This window comes from Herpailurus yagouaroundi, unplaced genomic scaffold (assembly GCF_014898765.1).
Source record: "Herpailurus yagouaroundi ecotype Mexico unplaced genomic scaffold, PumYag 162, whole genome shotgun sequence".
Classification (NCBI taxonomy): Eukaryota; Metazoa; Chordata; class Mammalia; order Carnivora; family Felidae; genus Herpailurus; species Herpailurus yagouaroundi.
This window is the reverse complement of record NW_024412403.1, coordinates 61,279,817-61,303,945: the sequence shown is the minus strand read 5'-3', so window position 1 is coordinate 61,303,945 and position 24,129 is coordinate 61,279,817. Positions and strand designations below refer to the sequence as shown.

Sequence of the window (24,129 nt, the reverse complement as noted above, 5' to 3'; positions counted from 1 at the left end):
AAGCCTGCCCCTCCTGCCCCTGTGCACCTTGCCTACCCACCCCAGCTAAGACGCCAGATCCCCAGCATCACAAGCCTGGCAGTGTGCAAGTAGCCCAGACAGGCCACCCCACCCCACCCCACAGTGAATCCCGCCCCTAGGAGAGGGGAAGAGAAGGCACGCACCAGTCTGACTGTGGCCCCAGCGGTGGGCCGGGGACAGACATCAGGTCTGACTGCGGCTCCGCCCACCAACTCCAGTTATACACCACAGCACAGGGGAAGTGCCCTGCAGGTCCTCACCACGCCAGGGACTATCCAAAATGACCAAGCGGAAGAATTCCCCTCAGAAGAATCTCCAGGAAATAACAACAGCTAATGAGCTGATCAAAAAGGATTTAAATAATATAACAGAAAGTGAATTTAGAATAATAGTCATAAAATTAATCGCTGGGCTTGAAAACAGTATAGCTGACAGCAGAGAATCTCTTGCTACAGAGATCAAGGGACTAAGGAACAGTCACGAGGAGCTGAAAAACGCTTTAAACGAAATGCATAACAAAATGGAAACCACCACGGCTCGGATTGAAGAGGCAGAGGAGAGAATAGGTGAACTAGAAGATAAAGTTATGGAAAAAGAGGAGGCTGAGAAAAAGAGAGATAAAAAAATCCAGGAGTATGAGGGGAAAATTAGAGAACTAAGTGATGCACTAAAAAGAAATAATATACGCATAATTGGTATCCCAGAGGAGGAAGAGAGAGGGAAAGGTGCTGAAGGGGTACTTGAAGAAATAATAGCTGAGAACTTCCCGGAACTGGGGAAGGAAAAAGGCATTGAAATCCAAGAGGCACAGAGAACTCCCTTCAGATGTAACTTGAATTGATCTTCTGCACGACATATCATAGTGAAACTGGCAAAATACAAGGATAAAGAGAAAATTCTGAAAGCAGCCAGGGGTAAACGTGCCCTCACATATAAAGGGAGACCTACAAGACTCGTGACTGATCTCTCTTTTGAAACTTGGCAGGCCAGAAAGAGTTGGCACGAGATTTTCAGTGTGCTAGACAGAAAAAATATGCAGCCGAGAATCCTTTATCCAGCAAGCCTGTCATTTAGAATAGAAGGAGAGATAAAGGTCTTCCCAAACAAACAAAAACTGAAGGAATTTGTCACCACTAAGCCAGCCCTACAAGAGATCCTAAGGGGGACCCTGTGAGACAAAGTACCAGAGACATCACTACAAGCATAAAACATACAGACATCACAAGGACTCTAAACCCATATCTTTCTATAATAACACTGAATGCAAATGGATTAAATGCGCCAAACAAAAGACATAGGGTATCAGAATGGATAAAAAAACAAGACCCATCTATTTGCTGTCTACAAGAGACTCATTTTATACCTGAGGACACCTTTAGATTGAGAGTGAGGGGATGGAGAACTATTTATCATGCTACTGGAAGCCAAAAGAAAGCTGGAGTAGCCATACTTATATCAGACAAACTAGACTTTAAATTAAAGGCTGTCACAAGAGATGAAGAAGGACATTATATAATAGTGACAGGGTCTATCCATCAGGAAGAGCTAACAATTATAAATGTCTATGCGCCGAATACCGGAGCGCCCAAATATATAAAACAATTACTCATAAACATAAGCAACCTTATTGAGAAGAATGTGGTAATTGCAGGGGACTTTAACACCCCACTTACAGAAATGGATAGATCATCTAGACACACGGTCAATAAAGAAACAAGGGCCCTGAATGACACATTGGAGCAGATGGACTTGACAGATATATTTAGAACTCTGCATCCCAAAGCAACAGAATATACTTTCTTCTCGAGTGCACATGGAACGTTCTCCAAGATAGATCATATACTGGGTCACAAAACAGCCCTTCATAAGTTTACAAGAATTGAAATCATACCATGCATACTTTCAGACCACAATGCTATGAAGCTTGAAATCAACCACAGAAAAAAGTCTGGAAAACCTCCAAAAGCATGGAGGTTAAAGAACACCCTACTGGGGCGCCTGGGTGGCGCAGTCGGTTAAGCGTCCGACTTCAGCCAGGTCACGATCTCGCGGTCTGTGAGTTCGAGCCCCGCGTCGGGCTCTGGGCTGATGGCTCGGAGCCTGGAGCCTGTTTCCGATTCTGTGTCTCCCTCTCTCTCTGCCCCTCCCCCGTTCATGCTCTCTCTCTCTGTCCCAAAAATAAATAAACGTTGAAAAAAAAAAAATTAAAAAAAAAAAAAAAAAAGAACACCCTACTAACGAATGAGTGGGTCAACCAGGCAATTAGAGAAGAAATTAAAAAATATATGGAAACAAACGAAAATGAAAATACAACAATCCAAACGCTTTGGGACGCAGTGAAGGCAGTCCTGAGAGGAAAATACATTGCAATCCAGGGCTATCTCAAGAAACAAGAAAAATCCCAAATACAAAATCTAACAGCACACCTAAAGGAAATAGAAGCAGAACAGCAAAGACACCCTAAACCCAGCAGAAGAAGAGAAATAATAAAGATCAGAGCAGAAATAAACAATATAGAATCTAAAAAAACTGTAGAGCAGATCAACGAAACCAAGAGTTGGTTTTTTGAAAAAATAAACAAAATTGACAAACCTCTAGCCAGGCTTCTCAAAAAGAAAAGGGAGATGACCCAAATAGATAAAATCATGAATGAAAATGGAATTATTACAACCAATCCCTCAGAGATACAAACAATTATCAGGGAATACTATGAAAAATTATATGCCAACAAATTGGACAACCTGGAAGAAATGGACAAATTCCTGAACACCCACACTCTTCCAAAACTCAATCAGGAGGAAATAGAAAGCTTGAACAGACCCATCACCAGCGAAGAAATTGAATCGGTTATCAAAAATCTCCCAACAAATAAGAGTCCAGGACCAGATGGCTTCCCAGGGGAGTTCTACCAGACATTTAAAGCAGAGATAATACCTATCCTTCTCAAGCTATTCCAAGAAATAGAAAGGGAAGGAAAACTTCCAGACTCATTCTATGAAGCCAGTATTACTTTGATTCCTAAACCAGACAGAGACCCAGTAAAAAAAGAGAACTACAGGCCAATATCCCTGATGAATATGGATGCCAAAATTCTCAATAAGATACTAGCAAATCGAATTCAACGGCATATAAAAAGAATTATTCACCATGATCAAGTGGGATTCATTCCTGGGATGCAGGGCTGGTTCAACATTCGCAAATCAATCAACGTGATACATCACATTAACAAAAAAAAAGAGAAAAACCATATGATCCTGTCAATCGATGCAGAAAAGGCCTTTGACAAAATCCAGCACCCTTTCTTAATAAAAACCCTTGAGAAAGTCGGGATAGAAGGAACATACTTAAAGATCATAAAAGCCATTTATGAAAAGCCCACAGCTAACATCATCCTCAACGGGGAAAAACTGAGAGCTTTTTCCCTGAGATCAGGAACACGATAGGGATGCCCACTCTCACCACTGTTGTTTAACATAGTGCTGGAAGTTCTAGCATCAGCAATCAGACAACAACAGGAAATCAAAGGCATCCAAATTGGCAAAGATGAAGTCAAGCTTTCGCTTTTTGCAGATGACATGATATTATACATGGAAAATCCGACAGACTCCACCAAAAGTCTGCTAGAACTGATACATGAATTCAGCAAAGTTGCAGGATACAAAATCAATGTACAGAAATCAGTTGCATTCTTATACACTAACAATGAAGCAACAGAAAGACAAATAAAGAAACTGATCCCATTCACAATTGCACCAAGAAGCATAAAATACCTAGGAATAAATCTAACCAAAGATGTAAAGGATCTGTATGCTGAAAACTATAGAAAGCTTATGAAGGTAATTGAAGAAGATTTAAAGAAATGGAAAGACATTCCCTGCTCATGGATTGGAAGAATAAATATTGTCAAAATGTCAATACTACCCAAAGCTATCTACACATTCAATGCAATCCCAATCAAAATTGCACCAGCATTCTTCTCGAAACTAGAACAAGCAATCCTAAAATTCATATGGAACCACAAAAGCCCCCGAATAGCCAAAGTAATTTTGAAGAAGAAGACCAAAGCAGGAGGCATCACAATCCCAGACTTTAGCCTCTACTACAAAGCTGTCATCATCAAGACAGCATGGTATTGGCACAAAAACAGACACATAAACCAATGGAATAGAATAGAAACCCCAGAACTAGACCCACAAACGTATGGCCAACTCATCTTTGACAAAGCAGGAAAGAACATCCAATGGAAAAAAGACAGTCTCTTTAACAAATGGTGCTGGGAGAACTGGACAGCAACATGCAGAAGGTTGAAACTAGACCACTTTCTCACACCATTCACAAAAATAAACTCAAAATGGATCAAGGACCTGAATGTGAGACAGGAAACCATCAAAACCTTAGAGGAGAAAGCAGGAAAAGACCTCTCTGACCTCAGCCGTAGCAATCTCTTACTCGACACATCCCCAAAGGCAAGGGAATTAAAAGCAAAAGTGAATTACTGGGACCTTATGAAGATAAAAAGCTTCTGCACAGCAAAGGAAACAACCAACAAAACTAAAAGGCAACCAACGGAATGGGAAAAGATAATTACAAATGACATATCGGACAAAGGGCTAGTATCCAAAATCTATAAAGAGCTCACCAAACTCCACACCCGAAAAGCAAATAACCCAGTGAAGAAATGGGCAGAAAACATGAATAGACACTTCTCTAAAGAAGACATCCGGATGGCCAACAGGCACATGAAAAGATGTTCAGCGTCGCTCCTTATCAGGGAAATACAAATCAAAACCACACTCAGGTATCACCTCACGCCAGTCAGAGTGGCCAAAATGAACAAATCAGGAGACTATAGATGCTGGAGAGGATGTGGAGAAATGGGAACCCTCTTGCACTGTTGGTGGGAATGCAAATTGGTGCAGCCACTCTGGAAAACAGTGTGGAGGTTCCTCAGAAAATTAAAAATAGACCTACCCTATGACCCAGCAATAGCACTGCTAGGAATTTATCCAAGGGACACAGGAGTACTGATGCATAGGGGCACTTGTACCCCAATGTTCATAGCAGCACTCTCAACAATAGCCAAATTATGGAAAGAGCCTAAATGTCCATCAACTGATGAATGGATAAAGAAATTGTGGTTTATATACACTATGGAATACTACGTGGCAATGAGAAAAAATGAAACATGGCCTTTTGTAGCAACGTGGATGGAACTGGAGAGTGTGATGCTAAGTGAAATAAGCCATACAGAGAAAGACAGATACCATATGGTTTCACTCTTATGTGGATCCTGAGAAACTTAACAGGAACCCATGGGGGAGGGGAAGGAAAAAAAAAAAAAAGAGGTTAGAGTGGGAGAGAGCCAAAGCATAAGAGACTGTTGAGAACTGAGAACAAACTAAGGGTTGATGGGGAGTGGGAGGGAGGAGAGGGTGGGTGATGGGTATTGAGGAGGGCACCTTTTGGGATGAGCACTGGGTGTTGTATGGAAACCAATTTGACAATAAATTTCATATATAAATAAAAAAAAAATGAGGGGGTGGAGAAACATTTATCATGCAAATGGAAGTGAAAAGAAAGCCAGGGTAGCGATACTTACAGCAGACAAAATATAGTTTATTTTTTGTTGTTTATTTATTTTGAGAGAGAAAGAGAGAGAGCACAAACTGGGGAGGGGTAGAGAGAGGAGGAGAGAGAGAGTCCTAAGCAGGCTATGTGCTGTCAGCACAGAGCCCAGTATGGGGCTCAAACTCATGAACCGTGAGATCATGACCTGAGCTGAAATCAAGAGTCAGATGCTTAGCTGACTGAGCCACCCAAGCGCCCAAAATAAACTTTAAAACAAAGACTGTAACAAGTGACAGAGAAGTACTTATATTTCTGATATTGCCTCAGTACTGTAGCTCTGAAGCATTTTGGAATGATAGGCCCCTTCATAGGAATAACAGTCACAGACCTACTATACCCCCAGAAATGGGCATATGCACATCTCATACAATGTTACACAAAATGTCAAAGAATCTGTGGACCTCACGTTAAGAATTCTTATGTTGGTGACTCACAACACATTTGTTAACACAATACATGCACATGTCATCTATCAAGACATACTTGCCAAGCACAAAAAATGCCTAATAACATGGTGTCTGGCTCCCATAATTCAGCAGAAAATGAAGAGTAGATAGATACATGCTTACATACAGACCATAAATAAGTGCCAAACCAATGATTGTGACCATGTGCTGTAAGAGGAGTTCAGAGGAAAGAAAGATAAATGCAGGCAAAGATAGTCTAGGAAGATTTTTCTCGAGGGGGCAGACCATTTCCATTAGGGCAGAACAGTAGGAGATAAAATGCAAATAACCATCAGCCACGGAACTAATGGGGACTGTGATGCCTTCTAGGGTTTTGTGAGAGAGTCAAGAAGCCAGAATAAATCCCATCTATGCCTCTAGTTGTGAAAATATAAACTCAGCTACTCTGCATTTTTGTTTCCACAACATAACTCTATTTGTAATTCCTTCTACACACCATGCTGTTCTTGCCTCTTTGTCTTTACTCAAGACATGCCGTCTTCTAGAAAAGCCTTTTGTCTGACAAGAACTTCGTTCATTCTCTTTCAAAAATTTCAGATGCTCCTCACCACAAGACTGGTGAGCACCCTGTGCTTATCTGCACCATGGTAGCTCCTCACTGCACTGATCTGTTCACCAGGTTAACTCCCTGTGTGGGCGGAGACCATCTGGCTTACCTTCTCATTCCCAGTGTGCAGGTAGTTGCGTTATCCTAAAAGGCCACTGCAGGTCTCCCTAGCTGCAACACGTGACCCTCCAAAACTGTGATTCCAGAAATTGACATCAGGAATCTTTTCTCAACTGAAATTCAAGGCTGTTTTTGTTACTGGAGGTGATGTTACCAGTGGCCTTTTTAAACTATATACAGACACACCTCAGAGATCCTGTGGGTTCCATTCTAGGCCACTGCAATAAAGCAAATATCACAATGAGTCAAATGAATTTTTTAGTTTCCCAGTACTTCTAAAAGTTATGTTTACACTGTAACTATTAAATATGCAATAGAATTCTATGTCTTCAAAAAAATGTACATACCTTATTTAAAAATACTTTATTGCTAAAAAAGGCTGACCATCATCTGAGCTTTTAGGGAGTCATAATCTTTTCCCTGGTAGAGGAACTGCCTCAATGTTGATTGCTGACTGATCAGGGTGGTGGTTGGTAAAGGCCGGGGTGGCTGTAGCAATTTCTTAAGACAACAGTGAAGTTTGCTGCATCAACTGACTCTTCCCCTCCCAAACAATTTCCTCTGTGGCACATGATGCTGTTTGATAACATTTTACCCACAGAACTTCTTTTAAAATCGGGGTCGATGGCTCAGTCAGTTGAGCATCTGACTTCAGCTCAGGTCCTGATCTCGCGGTTTGGGAGTTTGAGCCCCGCGCTGGGCTCTGTGCGGACAGCTCAGAGCCTGGAGCCTGCTTCAGATTCTGTGTCTCCCTCTCTCTGCAACTCCGCAGCTCACACGCACTCTCTCTCAAAAATAAGTAAGCGTTAAAAAAATTTTTTTTTTAATTGGGGTCGATCTTCTGATCCCCTGCCACTGCTTTATCAACGAAGTTTATGTCCTATTCCAAATCCTTTGTTGTTTCAACAGTCTTCTTGGAATCTTTACAGGGATAGATCCCATCTCAAGAAACCACTTTCTCTGCTTATCCATAAGAAGCAACTCCTCATCCATTAAAGCGTTATATGAGATGGCAGCAATTCAGTCCCATCTTCAGGCTCCACTTGTGATTCTAGTTCTCTTGCTGTTTCTACCCCATCTGCAGTTACTTCCTCCACTCAAGTCTTGAACCCTACAAAGTCACCCAAGAGGGTTGGAATCAGCTTCTACCAAACTCCTGCAAATGCTGATATTTTGATCTCTTCCTGTGAATCACAAATGTTCTTAATGACCTCTAGAATAGTGACTCCTTTCCAGAAGGTTAATTTACTTTGCCCAGATCCATCAGAGGAATCACTATCTATGGCAGGTACAGCCCTAAGAAATGTTTATTTTTTGTTTTTTATTTTAAAGAGAGAGAGAAAGTGGAAGGGGCAGGGGGAGAGGGAGAATCGTAAGAAGGTTTCACACTCAGCACAGAGCCCGATGCAGGGCTTGATCCCACAACCCTAGGATCATGACCTGAGCTGAAATCAAGAGTTGGATCCTCAACCCGACTGAGCCACCCAGGCGCCCCTAAGAAATGTATTTCTTAGGTAATAAGACGTGAAAGTCAAAATTACTCCTTGATCTATGGGCTGCAGATGGATGTTGTGTTAAGAGCTATGAAAACATTAGTCTCATTGTCCGTCTCCTTCAGAGCTCTTGGGCGACCAAGTGCATTGTCAGCAGTCATATTTTGCCAGGAATCTTTTTTTCTGAGCAATAGATCTCAACAGTGAGTTTAAAATATTCAGTAAACCATGCTGTTAACAGATGTGCTGCCATCCAGGCTTCGTTGTCCCGTTTACAGAGCACAGGCAGAGTGGATTTAGCAGAATTCTTACAGGCCCTAGGGTTCTTGGAATGGTCAGTGAGCACTGGCTTCAACTTCAGGTCGCCACTTGCCTTATCTCCTAACGAGAGAGTCAGCCTGTGCTTTGAAGCTCTGAAGCCAGGCACTGACTTCCTCTAAGAAAATCCTGGATGGTGTCTTCTTCCAAAATGAGACTGTTTTATCTACGTTGAAAATCTGTTGTTTAGCATGGCTACCACCTTCATGACTGATCTGAGCTAGACCTTCCAGATAACCTTCTACATCAGCACCTGCTGCTTCACTGTGCACTTTTATGTCATGGAGAGGATTTTCCCCTTAAACCTCAGGAACCACCTTCTGCTAGCTTCCAACTTTTCTTCCGCAGCTTCCTCATCCTTGTCAGCCTAACTAGAATTGAGTTAGGGCCTTACTGTGGCTTAAGCTTTGGCTGAAGAGAATGTCATGGTTGGTGTGATCTTCTATCCAGACTAGTCAGACTTTCTCCGTATCAGCAATAAGGCTGTTTTGGTTTTCTAGTATTCCCGTGTTCACTGGAAAAGCATCTTAATTTCAAGAACTGTTCCTTTGCATTCACAGCTTGGCTATTTGGCAAAAGGCACCTAGCTTTTGGCTTCTCTTGGCTTTAGACATGCCTTCCTCACTAAGCTTCATCATTTCTAGCTTCTGATTTGCAGTGAGAGGCATGCGACTCTTCCTTTCACTTGAACACATGGAGGCCAGTTATTAACTGACCTCATTTCAATATTGTTGTGTCTCATGGAATAGGGAGGCCTGAGGTGAAGGAGAGGGATGGGGAAACGGCTAGTTGAGCAGTCAGAACACGCACATTTATCATTTAAGTGTGCCGCCTTGTCTGTGCATGGGTTGTGGTGCCCCAGTTACAATGGTAGTATCAAAGGTCACTGATCCCAGATCACCATAACAAATACTGTGATAATGAAAATGCCCGAAATGTTGTGAGAATTACCAACATGCACCATAGAAACACGAAGTATAAGTAAATGCTATTGGAAAAGCAGAGCCGACTGACTTGGCTCAGTGCAGGGTTGCTGCCATAAACCTTCAGTTTATAAAAAAAAATGCACTATCTGTGAAATGCAATAAAATGAAGTATGCCCATACGTCTAAGTGCCTGGGACTCAGTCTGTGACTATGGTACTGCACTTGCGTTTCCAGCATCTTTGCCTTGAGGTGTTTGGCTGCTGGAGCCCTCGGTCCACTGGTTCTGTCTTGAGCACAAGGTGCAGGCTGTGACCACATCACCCGGAATGTCTCATGGCCTGCATTTTCAGAGGCTACTGGGTGCTCCACTCAAATGTCACCTCAGAGAGGGTTTCCCTGACCCCTGGATGAAAAATAAAAACCCATCAGTCACTCCATCCTGTTTCACTGCTTAATTTTCTTCATAGCACTTCTCACTGTCTGAATTCCGATTCTGATCTCGGTATTTCTTATATAACATTTTATTCAAAGAATTATTCTTCTACTGATGGAAAGTAAACTTTTCCCTTGGTGTTTTACCTTTTTTTACTTTTTATTTTTAAAGGAGGATTCTCTGGATCACATTTCAGACGTGGAAGAAGTTTGCAAACTCTATGAAAGAGGAAAAAATAAAAGAAGAAAGGCGAAAGCAACTCCGCAGGAAGGTAGCTGAAATTCTCCCGGACTTCCAGATGCCCGCACCACCGTGACTCCCGTGGCAGCAGCAGACGCAGGCCCTCGTGTCCCAGGAGTCCCTGGGAGACGGTGTGCACGCGCAGTGCGGCGTGTGGGATGGCCATCCGCACATATGTGCATATGCCTGCTTTGTGTTCTGTCAAATACTTCTTGGACTGGAGGAATTATCTGGGGAATTTTAACTTCCTTCTTTGACTCTTCTCAGATTGCTAATTCATTAAAGCATTTATCACAGCAGGAGCATTCAGAAGAACAGTCTAAAGTTCAACTGTTCAAATGTATCCTATATATTTTTAGCATCATAAACTTTAAAAGGGGACAAGTGTTTGCTTGCCTGAGTCTTTGAAGGAAAACATGTCCTTATGGTTTAACATTGGTCGTTGACAAATGTACCTTCGATAGAAATTAAAGGTAGTGAGTATTTGGAAAAGGAGTCACAGGTGCTCAGTTATCTAGAAGGTCAGCATCAGCAACAGACATGCTGTGAGGCCCCATCCTTCTGCCCACCCCTGATGGAAAAGCACGTATCAGACGGACTTCCATGCAGCTGTGGCAAAGGGCCGGCAGCGGACCCTCATTTCAGAGAAACTGCGGCATCGGAGATCCCTCCCTTTGGAGCATCCTGACCAGCGTGAAGGGGATTCCAAAAGCCAACGGCTCCATCAGAAGCAATGCGGAAGTTTGTTAACGTGTGTGTTCATGCTCACAGCTGCGGCTTCTAGGTAATACACCCGGTCTGTCTTCTAGTCTTCAGCTCAGTTTGATCCACATACGGAGATACTTCTCTCTGATTCAAAGAAGGATTTACCTTTAAGGTGCAGAAGACTATAAACACTGAAAAATGCTCTCCTGTGGACTGTCTGAATTATGTGCTAGAAAAAAACACTTCCTCACAAACAACAGGTTTACTGTGACAAATCTAAGTATAATAGAGAAGGGCACCCAGTAAAACCAGAAGGTCCCTTGCAGCTCCGAGGTCACTACTGTTGTTTGGTAACTGGAAATTTTAAGCTGGTAAAATAAAACCGCGTTTGCTGTTCAAGAAACTGCTGTTGTCTCTCGCTCCCTAGAAGGGACGTGCTGTTGTGCCACCGGCACAGCCACCCCCATCCTTTGTCTCCGGAACACATGTGAGGATTTACTCAGAACTGACAAAACGCCCTCAACCGAACTTTATTTCTTCTACAGAGTCCCTGTCCCCACACATCCTTTCCTTTCATGTGAGTATGCAGGTGTCAGCTAAAAACTCTTTTTAAGACCAATAGGCACCAAAGAAAGTGGGACTGAAACGAACTCGTGCTTAATCTCTTTCCATCCAAATCACCCTCTACCACCCTTGCGTGTGGTGCAGCACAGAACCCTGGTGACCATTAGCACCCAGATGCCAAATATCAACTTTAGGGCAGTGCCAGGCCTGCAGATAAGGAAGGATGAGCCCCTTAAGTCAACATGCCAAGGGCCCAAGTAAATCTCATAAAGCTTAGGTTTTCTCTCTTAAGCGTTCCTTTATTTCTCCTTCACCTCAAGCATCAAATTAGGCAGTGAGTCTTTAGCAACCCATATTGTGACTGGGCCAGTGAGGACTTTTTACCTATTTCGGGAACCTTCTAAAGACACACGGGAAAATCACTTTGTCAGTGACCTCTGCTTCTTGCTGGACTATCCTGAGACATGATTAGAAATATTACTGCTGACAGAATGTCCAAATAAGCAGGATGCCTGGCCTATAAAACTAGAAAATGTAACCAGCAGGAAAAGGACAGTTCAGGGCTAGGGGTAACTTAGGTCACAGGACGGGGACCCCTCAGTGGCCAAAGCAGCCGCCCAGCTCTGACACAGGCTTCCCTTACAGCAAAACAGTTCAGGAGACACACTAAGAAACACCATTTCCCTTAAAGAAAGCACTTTATTTTCTATTTAAGCAGCTCGGTCACAGTACATTATTTTACATAAATGGCAGTAATTTTTTAAATCTCCACTTAAAAGGCCTTGTGTCTGAGTCTGAGGTGGTAAGAGGATATGAACACAAGTATAAAAACAGTGCAAAACGTTTAGCCTGTAGCCTCCAGAGTTGGCGTCGGGAATCCCCTCGCACGTTGCTGGGCCAGTTACATTAAACACTGAATAGTAAACATTCCTGGGTGTCCTTTAGTCTAACATCAGACCCAGAAATGTAATCAAGTGAAACAGCTCCACCGCCCCAACAACTCAAACCACCCAACCCCCCAGACCACAGGCCCGAGCAGGTTGAGCTCCCAAGTTCTGTGACGTGACGTCTTGGCAGTGGTGCCATGGGAAGAAATACAGGATGTCTGTCGCATTGGGAACCAGAACAGACTAGCTCTGCTTTTAAAGCTTTGCCTTTAAAGTATGAATTCTCTAGGAGTAAAGGTGCCACCAGGAAGGCTGGAGTAGCAGGAAGTCAAAAGCCCAACTTGGAAATGTAGCCAGAAATGGCCACAACCTCTAAGAAAATTGTCTCCATTAACCACTGGGTCTTTGCTGCTAAAACTACAGTGAAGCACTTGGTGCCGACTGAAGTGAGGTTAACAGCCCGTGAGCAACAAGATTACATTTAGCTGATTTTGCAAGAAGTGTCTATTCACCACAGCAAACGCCGGGGAGAACATAGGGGATTTTATTCAGCACGAAGCACAGCTCTCATTCTCCCCCTGCATCACCTTGGCAGTGTTTGATATAACGTGGCAGAAAACCAGATTCCACACAGGTGCCTCAAGCAAAAGTCTCTACCATCCCATGCTTGTTTGAGGAAATTCTCTTTTTTTCAAATTCAGGGTACCAAAATATGGCTCAAATGAAGTCCTATAAACCTACTTACCTCATCTAAAGAGACCCTTAAAGCTCACAAAACATTGTTAAACATCCTGGTTAAGACTGTGCTTCTAGATGTCGTATTTTTGCTTGTATTAGTTTTGTAATAAAAAGCTAATTTCCTACCCAAAGGAAATAAGTCTATTAAGCAGATGGTCAGTATTCCAGCGAACCTTACTGGCATTGTTTTCTGGCAGTGGAAGATTCTAGTATAGAAAATTTTCTCTTACTAAAAATATTAGAAGTACCAAGGACTATTGCATAAGAGAAAGTTTGTAGCAGCCTTTCTGCTAGGCAGGTGGCACAGTGGAAGATAACAATTACTTCATTCACCAAAGGACAACACTACTTGAATGGCAAAGATTTCCAGCATCATAAGCAGACACAGAGGTGGCTGAGGTGAGGTGAGCAGCAGTGTCCCTAAAACTCACTTAAGGCTTATTAAAGGTCAGTTCATTTCAGGGGGCTCTGCCGTAACCACAAAGTACTCTTTGGGTATCATAAAAAACATTTTAAATACTGAAGGACTTTCTCCTTTCATGCAATCCCGATCCTTAACTACTTTTTCCCTTAAATCCTCCAAATGGACTCATTTCTCTTCCCTAGGAATGATACACAATGGCATGACCACGATTATAGAAGCTCATTTATAACTCTCCATATCCAATGTGTTCATTAACAGGCTGAGGATGGGAAGGGGGGCCTTGCCTCTATGGCCAACAAACTGCTGGTTTATAGGTTTGCAGACCAATTCCCCCACGGCCACAATCACCAAATGTTTCTCTGGAACCATTTGTTCACAGAGGCCTTGTCGTTTAAAAGGGGAAAAAAAAAAATCCCTCAAATAGTTCCAGGTCATAACAAGATGTAAGAATCTAGGAGTGTAGACTAAAGGTGTACGAGGGCCTGCAGAAACCCTGCTCACAAAGAGCCCCTTGTGTGCTGCTCCTTTTGGTGCAAATATTTCAGTAGGCTTTTACCCCCACTCAACCACTGAAGTTTTCAAAAGTTTGAGCTTTCTTCTGAAAAACACCAATCATGAAGATCTCGAGGAACTTAAAACAAGCCTCTTAGTTCCTACCAGCCAGGTGAGGGAGCCTGAGAGGCCCCATGCGGATAAACTCGAAGGCTGCGCAGTTATGAAGATGGCAGTCGCTCTCAATCCTCCCACATGACCCTGGTCTTTGGGGGACTACTCCTCTTTGTGTCTGGTTTTGATGGTTGTTAAAGATTTAGCAAGAGGCTCAAATTACCGACTATGCTAACATTTCTATGAATTCCATCATCAACTGTTTAGACAATCAGTTGCCTACACATCTGTTGTTCAAGAGATGACAAATAGAGGTTTCTGGCCACATGCGCTGTCCCTGACATCATTACTCTCTCAAACTCACACAGAAAAGAATCCGTCCTATCAGATCCAATGTTAACTCCAAACGAATGCTTGACTCTGGGCCAGGGCAAGGGCATCACTGTAGAAACCACAGACTGCTAACATCCCCAGACTTGCTCTTTGGCTCGTCCCAGGGGAATACGGAGCCTCTCATTGGTTAAACAATCCATCTCTGGGGAGAGCAGCGACCAGCCTGATATAAAAATGTGGTGAGTGTCTTAAGGACAGCTTTGTTTCATGGCAGAACCAGGGACGGTGCCAGCTCCAGAAGGAAAGTTGCAGGAAGGAGCAGGATTTCCTCTCGACATTTATAAACCTCTTACTACGGCAGCATGCACAGAAAGACGGGGAAAGCTGGCAATATCTCCCCTATATGAAGCTATAAGCCAAAGCAAATTTAAGGACTCATGAATTTTCTTTGGGATTGCAAAATAAGTACACGTATAAAACCAAATAATTCAAGATGGTATTTTCCCCATCCAAAATCGCCTTATCCTAATTCCATGGCAGAATAGACCCGTTCTCTATAAGTATTTAATCTTCTATACATTTTCAGTTTAAAGATACAATTAAAGAGACAACTTACTATTTTAGGAAGAGCTAGGGAGGAATTGTGGTCCATTAATCAGTGGAAACCACATATACCCTGTTTCTTCTCTCCAAGTGAGATACTTTTGTCTAGGGAACGGTGAATGAGAAGTAATGTGCAAGTAGGAAGATGTCAGTCAATTCCTCAGAGAGGTCATGCCAGAAGAATTGTGAATGCCAGAAGACTGGTTTTTGCAACTGAGTGCTGTAACAACAGTGTCTGAATTACTTACATGAGAAAAAAAAAAAAAAATCAAGCCCTTGATAGTAACCAGCCACTCTACCCAGGAAAGAGGGTAAAATGCTCCCCACAGGGTGTCTGTTCTCCTCTTCCAGCCTCATCCTAAGTGCTCTAGCACCTTCCCAGGTGAAGCGTGGAAAGAGGGGAAAAAACAGTAATGGCTATTGGAGTTTGGAGTTATGTAGAGTAAATCCAAAGAGAATAAATGTATAAGAAATAAGATGAAAAACAAGGACTCATCACCTGAATTCAAGACCAGCATATACTACACGACCAGTAATCGTAACTGTTATCAAGTGTCCCTTCAAGATCAGAAGATCGTGTAAATCCATCTGGTCATCCTCTACCCCGTTTGAGTAGTTAATGTCTAATACTTCAAAGAGAGAAGTTGCCATAACTGTACAATATGGTATTTCAGGATCTTTCTTCCATTCTGAAAAGCTGAAAGTGGATTACTCTGATACTTTTGGCTTCAGTATTCTGATCTATAAACAGTTTTCTCAGTCTTCGAACCTTCCTAATAATACTTCATACCTGTTGAGTGCTTTAGTCATTTTCCAGTGCTTTCCACATACCCCATCCCTCGCATGACCCTCACGACTGTGAGGTAAGCCAGGGCAGGTGCTACTAGTACCCCCACTTTACAGATGAACCTGAGACTCGGGGAGGTGACTCAACTAAGGGTCACATGGCTATCAGGAATTGAAAGAGGGACTGGAAACTACCCTAATCCAAACTCTTTCTCCCCTAGTAATGGATGGGAACTGCTTCTATCAATCTGTGCATTAGCAATCCACATCCTTTTCCACATGGTGACTGAGTTAGGTAACAAGGTGACTGGAAAAGAATGGCTCTACTTTTACTGCTTCAATAAAAAAATCTCTTAGGTTGAAGTCAGGAAACTTCATTTCTTCCCAGTCCAATGTCTAAACCTGAGCATGGCCCTATACAGCCTTTAGGAAACTGGGGATAAAAACGAACATCCTGCGTGGACACTGAAGTGTACAATGGGAGGGAGCAGAGGGAGGGGCCGCCCCTCGCAGAGCCACACGGAAGGCACTTCAGACAATGTCCTCGGCAGGGTGGTGGAAGGGGTGGGCACCCAGGGTGGAGAACTGGTACCAGTTCCGCAGGAAGCCCCGGTTGTACTGGCCTGTGTCCACGATGAGCCCACAGAGGAGCCGGCGCCCCGTCTTCTGTCGAAGGGCCTGCTGGACTTCCCTCTCGGTGACGTTGTAACTGATGTTTATCAGCTGGATGAGGAAGATGTAGGCCATGCCCGCCGTGATGATCACAGAGTACCACACACAGGTGAAGGACAACGCTGAGCTGGGAGGAGAAAGGGCGGGTCAGGACTACCAATCTCTTCGGTGGGTAAGTGGCACCATTCTAACATTTGACACGTGCAGTACTCGTTATGAAGGACTCTGGTGCCTTCCCCAGTTATCCTGATTGGAAGATACTTTTCCACCCTCAGGACACCAGAATGCTTAACACAGAACTATTCCCATGTCCTATTTTATGCTATAATTATCAGTGCCTCTTTTTCTAGAATGTTGTATTACAGTAGCAAGGATGTTTTTGTATTTGGTGTCCCCCATGCGACCAACACAGTGCCTCACAGAACAGCATCCCGAATCTATCGAATGAATGAACAATTCCAAAATCGTTCTTAACTGAGCAGATACTGCTACAAACATCCTCAAGGAAGCTGTGGGTGGGAACGCAGGAACAGTGCTAAGGCCCTGCATCCCCATTTTGTCAGTACGATCAGTACAACATTGATGGACACAAACCGCTACAGGTCCTGATGTCTATAAATCCAGCCTCCTCAAGCCAACAGAATCACACTGGACAAGAAAGCTCCTTTCAGCTCATCAGTCAGACTGCGAAGAGAGGCTACTGATTAATGTCTGCCAGTTGACTCTTTTCAAATATTTGCAAATGGTCAGCTGGAAATGAACCCATCCCAAGGAATCTTCATTTGTTAAGCTGAAAGGGACTCAGAGATGATTAACTCACCAGAGATGAGGAAAACCAGGCTCAATGGGGTGACGTGAAGCACCTGTATGGAGGGTGAGTACCAACGGCGGACCATGTTCCTCATTCCATGTCAGTGGCCCCCAGAAAGCTCACAAAACTCATGCTTAGCAACACAAAGACGTGCCCTGCTTTGGGACTTTATCACCCACATTTCACAACCTACTAACACTCTCAGTACAGAAAGAAAAGGAATTGGCCCTGAGGAGGAGGACCAATCTATTCTACTAATGCTCACAAACCTCTAGATGGAGAATAGCAACTGGACATCTGGCCACAAACTAATGTAAACAAATACCTCCACAGAGGCACTATGTAGGGAAAGCGGGGATTGTTCTGAAAATGAAGAGTAAGAAGAAAAGGAGGGTGCCTGGGTGGCTCAGTCTGTTAAGCATCCGACTTTGGCTCAGGTCATGATCTCACAGTTCGTGGGTTTGAGCCCCGCATCAGGCTCTGTGCTGACAGCTCAGAGCCTGGAGCCTGCTTCGGATTCTGTGTCTCCCTCTCTCTCTGCCCCTTACCTGCACACACTCTGTCTCTCGAAAATGAAGAAAGAAAGAAAAGAAAAAAGAGAGAAAGAAAGACAGACACAGACAGGCAGACAAGGACCATGGGGCAGAGCTGTCCTAGCTCAGACTGGGAACCACAGACCCCACACAGCATCCTCCTCAGAGGAAAAGGTGGAAGAGAGGACGCAAAGAACACAGGCAGGGGGCCCACAGCGCTCTGGGGAGGGGCTGGCTGTGGCCAAAGCTGCAAAACCCCGGCTTCCCACAAAGCATGGAGATCTCCACAATATATAAATGTGCCCCAACCTAACAAAGGAAATTGTGACCTAGATACCACAGTAATCATGAGTGGTGATATTTTAAAAAGTAGAACAGGAAAAACCAATGGAGGTTACAAAGTAAAGAAATGTTACAGAAATTGTGAGCACACCACAAAAGGGTCAGAAGCAATAAATCCAGATAGGGCTAAAGAGCATGAGAAAGCCACAACAAAGGGAGGCAAGATTGTCTTGCCTTGACAATCTATGACAAAATAGACCACACACATACCCTGGGACCGCTCCTTTATGGCTTTAGTTTCACTACTGCTACCTTGGCCATGCATGTGGTCATCTATCTGACTCCGGACTTCCCTGCCTGAGCCCTCCCTGCAGCGTACTAGTTCCTCAGTCTGTAAGGGTCAACGGTCTGCACCCTAGAGAAACACACCTGTCCACTGCACAATTCGGTTGGCAATTTCAAGGATACCCGGCATCCGATAACCTGTCCCATGTTTTGGTTAAAAACTGACGTGGCAGCAAATCACAGCCCCTTACATTAACGGCAACATCTGTTCCCTCTTCTACAGGGCTTTGTGCTACGGCAGCCACATCTCACCTGTAATCTGCGTAAACTCCAGGACAATAGAAGAGAGCTGTGAAGACACTTCTATCTCTACAAATGGTGTCCAAGGTCAGTGTTATCCCATACGCCGAGGTTAGCAAGAAGATCGAAAGGGCAAGTATAAATGCTTGATGATTTGATTCTCCAACACAGCTATTTATCCTCAAAACAGCATAGGGGGAAGAAAAAGCAAACATTTTAAAAAGTTCTCAATACAGATGGTAGCTAGATTCATCATGGTGATCATTTCATAATGGACATAAATGCTGAATCACTACGCTGTGCACCTGAAAGTAATATAACGTTGTAGATCAAGTACAGTTCAATGAAAAAGAAGGGGGGCCTTGCCTCTATGGCCAACAAACTGCTGGTTTAAGGTTTGCAGACCAATTCCCCCACAGCCACTATCACCAAATGTTTCTCTGGAACCATTTGTTCACAGAGGCCTTGTTGTTTAAAAGGGAAAAAAAAATTCCTCAAATAGTTCCAGGTCATAACAAGATGTAAGAATCTAGGAGTGTAGACTAAAGATGTACGAGGGCCTGCAGAAACCCTGCTCACAAAGAGCCCCTTGTTTGCTGCTCCTTTTGGTGCAAATATTTCAGACTTGAGGTCCACTCCCAGCCCTCCTGGCCTTGCTGCACCCTCCTCCTCCCCTACGTCCCCTTCTATGGGCAAGGGGGAAGGCTACATGACCAGAATCCTCAGCATCCTAGCCATAAAAAGCGTAATTCCCTGACCACAAGTGCCTCGAGAGCTACAGAGCAGCAAACGCACTACTTACAGCATTCAGAATCAACTACACCATTTTAGATTCGCTCAGTGAAACAGCAACACTGTCTTCAAAAGTTGCACTTCATATAGTATGGGTGTCCTAGTTTGGCACTGGCCAGCTGGAAGGTACCAAAAAAGCCCAACTTTCACGGCACCTAGGTGGCTCAGTCACTTGGGTGTCCGACTCTCGATCTACGCTCAGGTCACAATCTCATGGTTTGTGGGATCAAGCCCCACGTCAGGCTCTGCACTGATGGCACTGAGTCTGCTTGGATTCTCTCTCTCCCTGTCTCTCTGCCCTCTCCCTGCTCTTTGTCTCAAAATAAATAAATAAAACTTAAAAAAAAAAAAAAAAGCGCCCACCACTCTACAAATAACAAAACAGGAAGGTACCTGGTACCTGGTAGGGCCTTCCCTCAACAATGCAGACCAGGAGTCATCAGAATGGTAAAGGATGGATGGTGAGGGGACAGGGTCACCTACAAATATGGGAACACTTTCTTGAGCTCTGTGTTCAAAAGGCACAGCACAGGGAAACGTGCCTATACGGATTCCAATCCCTTCTTTTTTTAAAAAATACCATTCAACTGCAGATACTTCTCTTGCAGGAAGGAGAAGGTAACAGAGGGGCAGCTCAGAAGGGAAAAGCAAAGTAGCAACACCACCACCACCCTTCAGGAAATGACTGAGGGGACTACATCTGTGAGACTGGGAAGCTGGTGACTCAGTGGGAATATCATGCCAGCACACAAATATCTGCAAGGTGTAAAGCTGGGAACGAGTGAGATTTTAGGGTGGCGCAAAGGAGGAGCAAACACAGCTAGAGTCTCACGTGAATTTATACTCTGCAAGCCACCAGATTTTCCCAACATACCAGACACAGTGATGATCCATTCTCCTCACACAGATGCCACAGATCCGGCAATGCCACGCCCGGGCTGGTCGCACCAGCTGGCACTTGGCACACCAGTCCTCCTTGACCTTGGTAGGGCTTCCAACCAACACCCTGGAAGAGCCCTTAGGCTCATCCTTCAGCGTGCGGTTGTTGAGACTACCCGACGATTCTGCGCCCGGGAACCCTTTGGTCTTCTCCTGCCCTTTTCTGGTCAGGCATTCAGTCTGGCCGCTGCTTAGAGGTCTGTCATTGCTTGCTGGATTTCTGAGGTAGCCTGGATTCTTCTTGGCTCTGTACAAGGCTAAGAGTATCAGAAATAACCCGCAGGTAAGAAGAGCCAGCTGAGTGGGTCCCACACGCCCTTTGGGGACCACTTCCTGCAGGAACACATAGTACATGTAGCCCAGAGAGAACAGTCCAAGGCTCAGGAAAAACAGAGTCTGTTCTTTCCTTCTGTGAGTGAGGTAGTAGTACCACAGAGCCAGCACAGGAAGGGAGGTCAAAACCACCCCCCCCAGGAGGAAATGCCAGGAAGCCACGCGGAGGAAGACGGGCAGTAGGACGAGCGGGGGAATGATGCTAATGTTAACTTTTTTGGCTCCCCTAAGCCAAGGAATTCGGAGGCGATCGGAAATAGTATCCATGATTCTTTCACAAGTCTCCGGCTGCACGGATTTACATGTAATCCATCTATTCAGAAGAGCACAAAAAGAAGGCACTTCACATGGGGTTTGCTAAACAAAATAAACACTCAACACCGTAGGCCAAACAGCAGGATAAATGATAAAAGGGGCCAAAGGCCAAGTATTCTACTTCTATACTACTAAACATGAGCTTTTCGGATCACGTATCATTTTTTAATATGAAAGAGACTAGCTACCATTTAGAAATGTAACAGTTAAAAAACACTTCTCCACGAAGCAAATATGTAGGAATACACACATATTCTGTACAAGTACTGTTTACGTTTGGGGGCGTATAGAGACTTAAGATCCTCAAAACAATTCACAATCTAGTTGCAAAGACAACATGGGAATTCAGGAAATCTCAGGACAAAGCAGCAAAATCGCCTAATGAACTCTTGTGGGCAAACACTAAGGAGTGCTCAGAGGAGAGTAAACACTTCCGGGTGGAGTCACTAGATGGGTCTCTTTGAACAAACGTGGGCTCGGCGCCTGATCTCCACGGCTGGCTGGCACTGGTGTGGGGAGCTGGGGGGGACAGGAGGCAGGGAGGCGGCCCAATGCAGAGGCACATGTACAGCACAAACCTGTCCTGTGCCCAAGGAGTAAACCTGTCCAGCAAGGCCAGGGGGCTGCCTAAGAGTGGAGATCAAACCAGTAAGAGAAAAACGACTAAGCCTCGTGGACACGCAGTATTTGTACATATTTTTTGCACACTTGGGCTCCTAAGACAACGATCAGCTCAAGGAATAACTCTGACCGTAGATAGACAATTTGGAAACGTAAGGCAACACCTTGAACGTTGAGGGGAGATAACTACATGGGAGTGGTACTGAGCAGCAGGACAGTGGAAAGACCGGGAGCCTATCTCCAGAGACAGGTAAGGAGAGAACGCAGCAACAGCCCAGGTCTCAAGGGCTAGGAGAGAGGAAGAGCTGGAAGGTTAATGGAAAAGCTGTGGTCTCAAATGATGGAAGTTGTGGAAACAGCATCATTTTTCCATTCATTAAAGCAGAGTGCTCCATTTTCTCAGTATGGACTTTAGACTGAGTCCATTTAAAAACACCTGTAAAAAAGACTACAGACACTATCAAGGAAAAATTACAAAACGACTATGGGGTCTTCAGGGCTCTAAACTACAATGTCCCAAGAACACTTTTCATGTCGAGATGGATGCACCAAGCTCTAAGTCAACAATGTTCCTCTGTGGTGACTTTTTTAACCAGATATAATTATTAAAGGGAAAAGCAACTTCCCAAACGTCCTTATTCTTCTCCCACATTATGCTTTCCATATGGCAACAGTTTTTAGATATATAATTATTTAGAAAATGGATAAAACCTGTTATTACTGTTGGGCACAAAATTTTTCTCACTGATGTTAAAAATCATCTTTTTGGATAGTAATTTCCAACACTGGGGATTAATGGTGAAAATAAAAGCCAAATACAATAATATCGGTCAAGACTGTGTTGCTGCCCATGCTGAAAACAGCCAGTCGGGGGAAGGGAGGGCCTTCTGGCGAGACCAGTTCCAACAGCAGGAAAGCGATCCTTCCGCCCTCAAGACCCTTTGTGGCCAGGTGCAGTCCATCCTCAAGTAGTTGGTCGCTAGATGCTGAGACCACTGAGAATGTAAGCACTTTCTGGTACTAATGTGTTCATTTTAAATGTACGGATTCTGCGGGTCTGTACTTTATTTTTTTATACATTTAACTTGCCACTATCCCTTTATTTGCCTGTTCTCTCCATCATCTTCTCCCTTTAAAAATGAAAAAAATAATTACGTGCTACTAAACTGAGCCGAATAGACAGTTGTGCACTACCCAATAATTCATCTTTACAAAACCCTCACACTTGACATAAAAGACGACTATTTCAGACCCTTGGAAACAGCATCGGGAGCAAATTCTAGTGTTGTGGATGGCTAAGCTTAAAGTATACATGGTAGTTCTCAAAACGGCCAGGGGGTCAGCATCAAGAAACACTCCGCCCTTACCTATCGCACCCTTCATCGAGATCTTGGCAATCGCACAAACAGGCAGCCACGTGGTTCTTTTCCCCATTTCGATCTATGTACTCGCAGCAGCACAGGGGCTCCAATTCAGGTTCTTCCGCTTTGTTTGCCTTCACTGGCTTCATACTGCCCATCTGTGTCACGATTTCCACCTGTCACCATGAGTGGTAAGAAGCCCTCAGAAGGTAAAGGTGGAAAGAACACAACTCATCTTGTAAACACATCCACGCCTCTCTCTGATTATCCGCCAACGCCTGAGAAATCAAAAATGAGAAGAAAGAGGGGGAGGGGGTGTCTCGTTCTCATCATGCTTTTCTCTCTCGGCTTGGCCAGACAGGGAGCTCTAAGGGCTCCCAACCGCGTTCACCGTCCCTTCCCACCAGGGCTGGAGCCGTCTGGGCACCAGCCGTTCCCATGGTGACAGCCGACCACACAGTCCAGGACAGCCAGGGCGCGGGCGGCTGCGCTCACCTGCCGGTGCAAGCTGGGGAGGGCCGAGAGGTCCCCGCCCAAAGACTGGGCGCAGGTGGAAACTCACCCTCGGGGCTGCGGCCGGCGTCTGCAGCCGGCTCCGGGGAGGCCACCAGGCGCCCGCGCAGCGCTCAGAGTCGCCGTCCAGCCCCACCGCTCCGGCTCCGCGCAGTGCGCCCCTCTCCCGCCTCCGCCGACCGTGAGGACGTGGGCGGGCCGCGAGCGCCGCCCCGCCCGAAGAATGACCTTGGAAAGGAAGTTACCTGCGCTCCAGGGCCGAGGTGCGGCTGCAGCCAAAGAGGCCGAGGTGGCGGGGAGAACGGCCGGTTCCTCCCGAGGCGCGGACGCGTCTTCCCAGCTCGGAGCCGCTGGGCTCTCGGTGTGACGGCTGGAGTCTCGAGGACCCCGGCTCCGCTCCGCCGCGCATTCGCCGCCGCCGCCCACCTGTGAGCACAGCCGGCCGCGGCCCGGGCAGTGCGCCCGCCTCCCCGCCGCCCCCCTGCCCGCCGGGCTCGGCGTGGCAAGTCCGCGCGCGCTTCCGGGTGCCCCTT

At 44.9% G+C, this 24,129-nt stretch overlaps 2 protein-coding genes and 1 long non-coding RNA gene across 9 annotated transcripts in view; 2 read left to right on the top strand and 1 right to left on the bottom strand.

Annotated features, from left to right (window-relative positions):
• CCDC191 (coiled-coil domain containing 191) overlaps positions 1–11,301 on the top strand; it is a 96,464-nt gene extending 85,163 nt beyond the window's left edge. For all 4 annotated transcript variants that reach the window (XM_040484543.1, XM_040484541.1, XM_040484542.1 and 1 more), the window contains one exon: positions 10,125–11,301. In XM_040484543.1, the coding sequence (XP_040340477.1) occupies positions 10,125–10,269 (145 nt within the window). In that variant the 3' untranslated portion in view covers positions 10,270–11,301. The remainder of the gene's footprint in view (positions 1–10,124) is intronic.
• Positions 11,302–12,141: 840 nt separating this feature from the next.
• Positions 12,142–23,952, bottom strand: ZDHHC23 (zDHHC palmitoyltransferase 23). 3 transcript variants are annotated; one of them, XM_040484549.1, is made up of 5 exons: positions 23,842–23,952; positions 23,090–23,361; positions 20,389–21,099; positions 18,735–18,902; positions 12,142–16,638 (listed from the first exon to the last, which is right to left on the bottom strand). In XM_040484549.1, exons 2-5 carry the CDS (start codon positions 23,239–23,241, stop codon positions 16,371–16,373), a joined length of 1,299 nt encoding a protein of 432 aa, XP_040340483.1. In that variant the 5' UTR covers positions 23,242–23,361; positions 23,842–23,952; the 3' UTR covers positions 12,142–16,370. The 3 variants fall into 3 exon arrangements, with proteins under 3 accessions (XP_040340483.1, XP_040340485.1, XP_040340484.1); XM_040484551.1 differs by having other exon boundaries at positions 18,735–18,893; XM_040484550.1 differs by lacking the exon at positions 23,842–23,952 and adding an exon at positions 23,646–23,761.
• The window catches only part of LOC121036260 (uncharacterized), a 1,637-nt gene continuing 1,249 nt past the window's right edge, over positions 23,742–24,129 (top strand). The window contains exon 1 of one of the 2 annotated variants that reach the window (XR_005793294.1): positions 23,742–23,859. This is a non-coding gene — a long non-coding RNA (uncharacterized LOC121036260). Of the gene's footprint in view, positions 23,860–23,913; positions 24,025–24,129 lie in introns of those variants that run through there. The other variant, XR_005793293.1, reaches the window with a different exon arrangement.